Source organism: Pinus tabuliformis, chromosome X (genome assembly GCF_031772625.1).
Source record: "Pinus tabuliformis cultivar Carrire ecotype Pingquan chromosome X, CPIR1, whole genome shotgun sequence".
NCBI classification, from domain to species: Eukaryota; Viridiplantae; Streptophyta; class Pinopsida; order Pinales; family Pinaceae; genus Pinus; species Pinus tabuliformis.
Genome location: NC_142308.1, coordinates 174,985,390 through 174,995,763, shown reverse-complemented (window position 1 = coordinate 174,995,763; position 10,374 = coordinate 174,985,390). Strand labels below are relative to the sequence as shown.

Sequence of the window (10,374 nt, the reverse complement as noted above, 5' to 3'; positions counted from 1 at the left end):
AGAATGATCTCCTATCAGAATGTGGGAAACCCCTGATTAATTCAGGTAAGATGAAAGATCTTACCAGTTACTCTTTTACAAACACCTCATTATGAAGCTCACAACCTGGAATATTAGGGGCCTAGGCAACAAAAGAAAACAAAGAAATCTCAGTAATAGAATAAAAGAAGAAAAACCAAATATGGTTTTCATATAGGAAACCAAATTCTCAATAGAAAAGATCAAGGACCTTCACTACAAGTGGCTCAACAACTATGAGTACCTGGAGGTCAAGGCCAACAACACAGTGAGGGGAATTCTTACCCTCTGGAGTCCTCAAAAAATTGAGATCTCAGATGCAAAAACATCCAGAAATCATCTCTCTATTATAATCCAACCTCTGGGGGACAAAGATTATTATTTGACTACAAATGTCTATGGTCCTCAACTGCTTGAGGATAAACTAAGACTACTCACCTCACTAGAGGAACTAAGAGGAAGACATCCAAGCATCCCCTAGATTTTTTTGGGGGGGGACTTCAATATGATCAAATCACTTTCAGAAAAAAAAAGAAAAAAAAAAAAGGGGGAAGCAGAATGTTGGGGCGAGACTCACTCACATTCCAGAACTTCTTAGACAACATGAGACTGGTAAGCATGGAGACAATAAATGGCATCTTCACTTGGAATAACAAGAGAGGGGGAACAGCCCAAGTTGCTTCGAAATTAGATCGCTTCATAGTTTCGGAGGATCTCCTTCTATCGGGTCACTCCATGACCGCATGGATTCTTCCTTTTGGGGGTTCGGATCACTGGCCTGTTCAGTTGGACGCTTCTTTCATCGGAACACCAAGAAATAGACCTTTCAGGTTTGAAAATGCTTGGCTCACTCATCCAAACTTCTCCAATAACATTAGAAAGTGGTGGGTGGAAGACATGCCCACTCAGGGCACAAAAATGTTCATCCTGCATCAGCGCCTTAAACATATCAAACAAAGGCTCAAAGAATGGAACCGAAATGAGTTTGGCAACATTTTCGAAGCCAAGAGAGAAGTGGAAAGTAAATTACAAGAAATCAATCAAATTCTCATCAAGGAAGGATTCACAGAGGAGAGGAAGGTATTGGCGGACTCTCTACAGCAGGAATGGGACAATAGATGTTAGCAGGAGGAGATCTTCTGGAAACAGAAATCTAGAGTAAAGTGGATTAAAGAAGGGGAGAGAAACACCAGATTCTTTCATAAATCTACTATGAAACACAGGGCACATAATATAATCACGAAGCTACTGGATACACAAGGGAAGGAGTTAAAGACTCACAAGGAAATGGAATCGGTGCTGCTTCAACATTTCAAAAGTATAGCAATGGAAACCTCGGCAGATAGATCACACTCCATTAAGAACTTCACTAAGAATATTCCCAAGTTGGTGACCAGGGAAGACAACTACAATCTCAATAGGCCAGTAATGGAGGAAGAGGTCAACGAAGTGATCAAAGAGATGCACAACGGGAAAGCTCCAGGCCCGGATGGTTTCAATGTAGATTTCTTCAAAACTTGTTGGGAAACAGTCAAACACAACATTCTTGATGTGGTAGAGGACTCGAGAACATCAAGAAAAGTTCTCAGAGCGATTAATGAATATTTTATAGCTTTAATCCCTAAACAGGAAAAGGCAATGACTCCAGAAAAATTTAGACCAATAGCTCTTTGCAATGTGGTGTACAAAATCATTTCCAAAGTTATCGCTAACAGACTCAAACCTCTACTACCATCGCTAGTTTTAGAGGAGCAGACTGGGTATGTGGAAGGTAGACAAATCCTCAACAACATCATCCAAGTGCATGAAGTGGTACATTCCCTCAAGACCTATAAGTAAGCAAGAATGATAATACAGCTGGACATAGTGAAGGCCTATCATTTACTTAGCTGGCAATATATAAAGGAAATCCTTAAAGCTTATGGCTTTGACTTCAACTGGATAAAGTGGGTCATGGCACTGGTCACCACAACAAGCTACTCTATCCTTCTCAACGGCTCACCTTCCAACACTTTCAGGCCTTCACGAGGCCTTAGGCAAGGCGATCCTCTCTCCCCATTCCTTTTCATTCTCATGATGGAAGGATTGGGAAAAACGATCAATACAGCCAAGAAGGAAGGAAGAATCAAGGGGCTACAACTGACTCAGAATGGGGAGGCTTTGATGCATCAACAATTTGTGGATGACACAATGCTACAAGGCACACCCACTATCAAGGAAGCCAAAGCCTTTAAGAAAATCCTGAATGACTTTGCTCATGCTACAGGCACAGAGGTAAGCCTTTCAAAATCCAAAGTTTTCTTTTTCAATACAGACATTTCAATCCAAAGACATCTCTCCAGAATTCTTGGTTTTCAACGAGAGAATCTTCCCTCTAAATATCTGGGTATGCCTTTTACTGACAAACCTCTGAGTAAGGCAGCATGGGAGGCAATTACAAATAAGCTTAAGGACAAGGTCAACAACTGGACTAATAGGTCCTTGAATTTAGCAAGAAGAGTAGTTCTTACAAAGGTGGTACTTCAAACCATTCCAATCTACATGTTCTTTGCCCTTCCAGTCCCTAAAGGAGTTTTACAGCAGATCAAGAACATTCAAAGAAAATTCCTTTGGGGTAAAGGGGAAGAGAAAAATAAATGGGCCCTGGTAGCGTGGGACAAACTCTGCGAAGGTCTCCACGACCCGGACACCCTGAGCAAGGTCCTGGGGTCCAAACTTTGGTGAAGATGGCTAAAAGAGTCCAACAATCCTCGGACCAAGTTATGGAAACAAAAGTATGCAACAAATTGGCAGGAAAAGGACAACATTCATATGTCGGGGCACATCAGGGGTTCTCATATTTGGAACAAGGCGTGGGAGAATAGAACTTTAATTCAAAATCACAACTTCTGGGAGATTAGAAATGGGAATCTGGCCTGGTTCTGGGAGGATAACTGGCAGCAGGAACAGAATTTATGTAGAGATAGTCTAGATATCATCAAAAATGACACCCTTAATAAGGGTCTCAAGAGGGTAAGTGACTTTTGGGACCAGTCCAGAGGGGAAAGGAAATGGAGATTATGGAGAGTACCATCTTACAGTGCAGAAACCCCTTTGAGAACCCAAGCAAAAATTCTTGAAGAGATCTTAGAAAAGAGACAGATTCTAACCTCAACTTCGGATGATATTCTTAGATGGGGTAGAAATAACGAAGGTACTTTCAACCTCAAAGAAGCCAAAAGAATAATCACAGGATTTGACTATTCAAACGCTGACAAGACTTGGGAAAACATTTGGAGCAATCCTCATGGGATGAAAATCAAAATGTTCATATGGCTAGTTGTACACAAAAAAAATATGACCTGGGAAAATCTCAAAAAAAGAGGTTTTGTAGGGCCTTCTAAGTGTCACTTATGTGGTCTACAGGAGGAGACCATGGATCACCTTCTCAGCATGTGTGAGTTCACCTCCTCCATCTGGAACTGGGTAGCCTCTATCTTCAACCAAACAGATAGAAAGGAAAATGACATTACGGAAACTTTAAAGACTTGGAGGAAAGATTTCTCGGAAAATGAAACAGTCAATGTGGCTTGGACACTGATCCCAGGCTTCTTGATCTGGGATGTGTGGAAAGAACGCAACAATAGAATCTTCAAAAATAAATCAAGCTCAACACAAGGTATTGTGGCTCATATTCTTAATCAGCTCAGAGAAACAGTTAAAGTCTTTATGAAGCAACCTCCTGGGAAACCCCTTGTTCAAAGAGACATCCTCATCCTGGAACAGCTGGGTCTTCAGGCTTATGATACAACAAATAACAATAAGAAAGCAAGGCAAAGAACAGAAAACAAAGCCTTCTGGCAACCTCCCCCTCATGGCTTCATGAAACTAAACATTGATGGAGCTTCAAAAGGGAACCTAGGGGATGCTGGTTACGGAGGAGCCATCAGAAATGCAGAGGGCAGTATCCAAGTTATCTTTCATAGTCATTTGGGGAGGGCCACCAACAATATGGCGGAACTCATGGCCATTGAGCAAGGCTTAGAGATCCTAACATAATACAATCTACCCAATACAATTATAGAGGCAGACTCAGAATTAATGATTAACTCAGTTAAAAGAATAAGCACTGGCTTAGCACCAGATAAAGTTTCAAGGAACTGGAGACTATCGCAAGTGTTTCATAGAGTCCAATCTCACCTCAGAACACTTAAAACTCTGAGCTTTGTTCATGTGCAAAGAGAGGCCAACAGGTTGGCAAACAAATTAGCCAATGAAGGAGTGATCTACACATGAGAAAACAAGTGCCTAGTTTGGGAGACTGTCCAGACTGGACAGCTTCGTGAGGACTGTAGTACTCTGGCACATGAAGATAGGGAGCATCACCAAAACTCCAAAGGAAATCAGTTAACAGAAATCTCAGATGACGAAAGTTAAAGGCACAAATGACAGATAGGCTAAGTTCTAGGCCTTAAACAGGAAAAGAAGACAGAGGAATGGCAGGCAGAGTAGAAAGAGAGGAAAACCAAAAAATGGATCCAGGGCTTCTTCTCAGAGAAGGGGGGTTTTGCAGCCGTTACCAGAGTTATCGAAAGCTCGAAGGTGTCGGAAGCGGTTTCACCAGAAAACCTCTGATGCCATAAATGGATCTACAAGTGGCCCTCGGCAGGTTGAGAATACCGCCTTCATCGGCCTGGTACACCCTGCGCATCTCTTCAACCCGAGATCAGGTTCAACCGTCAGATCGGGTGGCAAGAGATCTAGGGCTATGAACAGTCGTGCCTATTGGCGGTGGGACCAGGGCAATTTTACTACAGTAGCCCACGTTTTTGGGTGGTTCTATTTACTTAAGCGGTTTTTAATAAATGCATGTGATGCTATTGATCATGCAACACGTGGTTTCAGACACAAAGGAAATACCGCCTTCATCGCGCGAGTAACGGTCGTGCAAGTAGTCCGCGCGATATTCTTCGTCGTCATCGGATCGAGAGGTAGCAGATCGAGGGCTGAGGTTGATAGGGCTAGTTGGTGGTGGGACCGAGATGGTGTGGCCATAGTTTCCCACATTATCGGGCATCAAATCAACCACAACAGACTTTCGGTAAAGTCAATGACCAAGTGACAAATAGATCCAGGATCGATGTGCATCTAGGGCGGCTGACTCCCATCAATTCCGCGGACTTCCATGGACGGAGATCGTCAGCTCAGATTTGCAGATATATCTGTACTTCTAAGGGTGACACTCCTAAGCTTTGTGGTTTGTAAAGTGAGTGCGCATGTGACATTTGCTTTCATGTATATTATGTAACTTTTTGTTGATTTAGTTGAATAGAAGGTCTGATTCTTGCCTGAGCAAAAAAAACATTTATCTTTATAATGTTATTAGATAAGTGAATAATAATGTTATTTTGGTAAATACAATAAACCATTATATAAATACAAATTGATCAATTACACACTTCAATAATAATATTTATCTTTATAATGTTAATAGATAAATGGATACTAATGTTATTTTGGTGAAAGCCAAACAATATTATCCAAATATATGTTGATTAATTTATACATTTAAATGTAATTTAAACGTTGAAAGCATTTGTGTTAAACATATTTATGACATTTTCAAATATTTAAATAATATTTATAAGTAATATCAAAATAATTTTAAAAAATAAGTAATATTATTATTAAATTTAACTATTAATTATACATTTTAACAATGGCATTCGCTAATATATATAACAATCAATTATATACATTTTAATGACACCTAAATAAGTGATAACATTTACGATGATAAACCCAAATAGTGATAACATTTACAATGATAAACTTAAATAGATTAATTATATGTCTTATAATAACATTTAATTAAATTTATTATTTATTTGTATAATATTACTATATTTAAATTTATTACTTTTAGTTATTTTTCATCATTTTTATTTACTGAAATAAATTAAATATACAAAATTACTTTCCATTTTTTATTATTTATTATTTTTAATATTATTAAAATAAATTTAATATATATAATTATTTCAAATTTTAATCACACTATTTTAACGATTTATAATTTCTTATTTCTTATTTTATATATATATATATATATATATATATATATTATTTATTATTTCATATATATATAATAGATCATGAATTGTCACATTGGTTTTGGAATAAGAGGAGAAGTGGGAGCGGTCGTGACGCGGGGTGCGAAAAACATCCAACCAGAGGGCGAGACTGTTGGTAAGAGCCTATCAGCGCTTTGCAGGTGAGTCTTCCAGCCAATGCATGTCACCCATCTCGCTATAACCCATTTATGTTAGCCCAGCATCGAAAATCCTCATTCTTTCCAAAAAAGACCCCTGACGCTCAGGAACGCTGCATGTTCAACGCGTCTTTGCTCGGTCCTTACGCTTGTTTTTACTGGGGGGTCTCTATCAAGCGGAATCCTTTCTCTGCAATTCTCTTTTCCGCGAGCTTCTGTATCTCAAGTTTCATTCCTTATTAGAATCCCAAACTCTCTTAGCTCTGTTGGTCTTACTTGGGACCTCTTTCTTTTTGGGCGGCTTGGCACTTGTTTCTCTCTCTGGCCGTGTCTTTGTTCACGGATTTTGCACTCCGCTCTTGGCATCTCTTCGCTTCTCTCCAGGTTAGTTTTCGCTTTCTGTCTGGTTGTGGTATGGAATCTGTTTATCTTTCAAACTTTCGATGCTATTAAATGGAAAATTATCAGTTTTTCAGTTATCTTGAGTAGATTATTATATCAAAATAACCTCTGTTTCTGAAAGAATTCTCTGGAATGGTGTATAAAAGAAGGATGTTTTGGAATAGCAGCTAGATGAATATGTTATTAGATTTCTATTTACTAAGCTCTAATGACTAAGGGGTGAATATAACATGTCTGGGGAGTCAATCTTAAACTGGTTATGGATATCAGCTTTAAAGATTCAGAGTTTCTTTGTTATCTCAAAGCCATGCACAGATGTTCGTATTAAACTAGGTCCCTGGTGGTGTATATGTGGGTTTTTCTGCTGCTGCGTAGTATGTCCAGAAGAAGGTTCATGATGGTCCCTATCCTAGTTTTTGTCTGAATTCGCTCATAGACCTCGGCTCTAGGTCACCACCTTTCGAACCTCCTGGTTTTTCCGGGCAGGTTCTTCCTTTCTCCGGGTTGGCTTTTTTCCTCCGGCAATCGGAAATTGATCATAGTACATAAATGGTGACGACTTTCTGTGTCTCAGTTTGAATATTAATGATCCTTGAATTGCAAACTGATAGGATGGAGTAAATGGAAGCCGTCATATTTTCAATTTCCTTCCCTCTTGTCTGAAGCCCAGCTCACGATGTCGTCACCTCTTTTGAGATAGGACGACAGGTGGCACATTCTTAAATATCAGAGGGCATTTTCTTAAATATCACCCTTTTTGGGATAAGTGTCCTTTAGTTCTCGAGTATTCTTTTGTCAGTCCTCCAGTCAGAAGACCGTGTCTCTATCCTTCTTTCTCCAGGTATTTTGTTCAGGTGCAAGTAGTACCTCCTGTCCGATTCAGATCTTATTTGGATACTTGTGGTACCTTTGAGGTAAGTTTTGGTAGCTCTTTCAAAATGGAGTTATTATCCGACACATCTGCTACGGAGGAGATGATACAAGCTGCCATTCAAGCAGAATCGATCCATGAAAATGCCAAGTTGTCATCTGACTGGCAGTCCACCCTGGAGGATTTGCTGATTCGGCCATCGGCCCCACAGGATGATTTGGCTGGTTTGGATCGGTCAAAGGGCGGACTGTCTCGAACTACCAGTTTCAATGAAAATGATCATATAGGAAAGCATTCGGAGGAAGGATCATATCAGAAAGTCCAAAAACCGGTAAAGACAGTTCCCCCTCCCGCTGCCATAAGAATAGACAGTATCCATCTTGCTGATCGCATAGCTAGCCTTCAAGGAAACGCCTTGATCGGGCGTTGGCACTTCCCGGAGATGAATGACTCTAAGATGAGAAGTTGGCTCGTGTCTCAGTGGAAACCGCTAATAGGGTATGTTCCTATTATAGCCAGCCTCCTTAAGGAATGGTATTGCTTTCATTTTCTTAAACCAAGTGATCTGGAAATCATTCTGAAGCATCAGTGGGTGTATAATCGAAGCTTCCTGGTACTGCACAGATGGTATATGGGATTCAATCCGCTAAGAAATACCCCCTCAAACAACTTCATTTGGGTCAAGCTACCCGGTTTGCCATTAGAATTGTGGTCAAAAGAAACCTTAGCCGAGATTGGGAATGCCATAGGAAACTGTGTTTACGTTGATCCTTGGTGCTTGGGAGAAAAAGATAAAAGAGTGGCGTGGGTGCTGATAGACAAATCATACAGGGGAGGTTTTCCGGATCATATCGACATTCACTGGAAGGAGCTGAAAATTAGGCAAAGACTGGACTATTGGGGGGTTCCTTTTAGATGCTCAGCGTGCCATCATACTGGCCATCTAATAAAGAACTGTTCTCGGCGTCTCCACAATAGTCGAAAATTCCATGGAACTCATCAATTCAAAGCAAAATTTGGTAGGGTAATGTCTCCCTGCCCGGATTCGGGGAAATTTCTATCCACAAAGAGCCGCTCCTCCTCAGAAACAGAGGAAGCGCAGAATACCTCTTCAGATGAGCCTCACCGCCCTCCATCGCAGAAGACCCTTTCAGATGAGACTCTCCGCCCTTCATCGCTGTCTAAATTCACCTCCACCGAGGAGCCTATATCCCCTTCTATGCCGCCTTTAGAACCTGCTTCCGATCATGATGTCCCTTTTTCGCTCATATCTCCGCCTATGCCCCCCCTCGAGCCGACCTCTGATCATGAGGTCCCCAATCCTTCACCGATGCCTCATCCTCTCAAAAGCAGGTGCAATGATATTCAGATTATTCAGTCATCTCCATCTCCCATAAAGACAGTGTCTTCTCCCAGGAAAGTTAAGGAATTCATGATATCCCCCACTCCTGCAAATTCCCCGTCCTCCTCGCCCTCAAATTCGATAGGCAGTGATTTAGATTTCCTTCTCTGTTAGGATATTCCGACACATAGGAAATAGTTAAGTATAACTTGGTCTAGTATAGAGTTAGGTAAAGTGTGTTTCTTTACTATGTACATTTTGTAACTTACAATCCGACGGTCATGATATGTAGTGATCCGACGGTTCATTCTCTCCTCGGTATTACCGACACTTGATCCGTGGATTAACACCCGATTGGTCCATGATCTCTATTTAAAGAGCATGGAGGGTCATTTGTAGGTTAACCCGTCCATGAGAGAAGCTTATGTAAATTTTCATTCTTTTATTAATAAATTGCCTGAAGTGGCCGCGTTGGCTCAGGCCATGGACTGTTTCCCTCTTTGAGGGTTTTAACCACGTCAAAAGTACTGGTGTATTGATCTATTATCTGTTTGTGAGCGGTGTCCTTTGGTGTTTTGTATGAGGAAATTACCCTGTAATTTCCTACATGGTATCGGAGCTATTTGAGGGCCGCGTCCGTTGGTGATCCAAATCTGAAGCCGGTAGAACTGCATCCGACTACCGTTTCCTAGATCTATCGTTTCTGACTGCTTTCAGGCCGAGAGGACTGCTCTGTTGTTTTGGGAGCATCTGTTCCAGTGAGGAACCCCTTTCGTTTCACGCGAAAAGGTTTCCGGTAGCCCTAGCTGCGTCATTTTTAAGATCTGGAAGTATAAAATGTTTATTTGCAGTTTACAGTTATTTTCTCTCTGTTTATTTCGGTTTTGGTTTATTTAGCTTTTTTTTATTACTGGATCTGAACCTTTCATTTCTGCGTATGCTCTTTGCCCCGCGACTCTGTGCGATCTGGGCAAATCAGAAACAGAAAGGAAGGATTTTTCTCATGCGTATGCTCTTTTCTGCTGCGCCTTAGTGTGATCTTGAAAAATCAGAAACATTGAGGAAAATATTTAGTTTCCGGCTAAATCTAACTTCGAGCCGCAAGGTTAGTTTCAACATCTATAGCTTCAGTTTCTGTTAAAATGGAAAGTCCATGCCAAGTTATTCTTGACAGCACCAACTACTTCCAATGGTGGTTCTACATTGTGGATTTACTTAGAAGTAAAGGTCTCTACAGAATAGCCTCGGGCCAAGAAACCAAACCGAAAGATGAAGATAAGGCAGCTAAATGGGAAAATAGGCAAGATCAAGCATGTGGGTTGATAGGGATGTCTATTTCTCCAGATCTTAGATTCCATATTGCAGAACTTAATACTCCTGATGAAGCATTGAAACAGATTACTAAAGTTTTTGGAATCAAAAATGAACTTAGAGCCCATCAACTTGAAAATGAGTTGCTTACATTGGACCCCAATAATTTTTCTTGCATTG

The 10,374-nt window shown here is 40.6% G+C and overlaps 2 protein-coding genes across 2 annotated transcripts; both read left to right on the top strand.

The window, feature by feature from the left end:
• Window positions 1-636: 636 nt before the first annotated feature.
• Window positions 637-1,143, top strand: LOC149139017 (uncharacterized). Its single transcript, XM_089450558.1, has one exon. The coding sequence runs from the start codon at window positions 637-639 to the stop codon at window positions 1,141-1,143; it is 507 nt and encodes a 168-aa protein (XP_089306684.1).
• A 720-nt stretch (window positions 1,144-1,863) lies between these two features.
• Window positions 1,864-5,119, top strand: LOC149139016 (uncharacterized). The gene is made up of 5 exons (XM_089450557.1): window positions 1,864-2,292; window positions 2,437-2,718; window positions 2,812-3,030; window positions 3,424-3,969; window positions 4,571-5,119. The coding sequence occupies exons 1-5, from the start codon at window positions 1,864-1,866 to the stop codon at window positions 5,117-5,119; spliced, it is 2,025 nt and encodes a 674-aa protein (XP_089306683.1).
• The last annotated feature ends 5,255 nt before the right edge of the window (window positions 5,120-10,374 follow it).

Bases quoted from the DNA above. Each gene is read 5' to 3' on its own strand.
- LOC149139017 (XM_089450558.1), top strand. From the start codon at position 637: ATGGAGACAATAAATGGCATCTTCACTTGGAATAACAAGAGAGGGGGA.
- LOC149139016 (XM_089450557.1), top strand. From the start codon at position 1,864: ATGATAATACAGCTGGACATAGTGAAGGCCTATCATTTACTTAGCTGG. The intron at 2,293-2,436 runs GTAAGCCTTTCA...CCTCTGAGTAAG, and splicing joins CTCATGCTACAGGCACAGAG to GCAGCATGGGAGGCAATTAC. The intron at 3,970-4,570 runs GTTATCTTTCAT...GGGGTTTTGCAG, and splicing joins ATGCAGAGGGCAGTATCCAA to CCGTTACCAGAGTTATCGAA.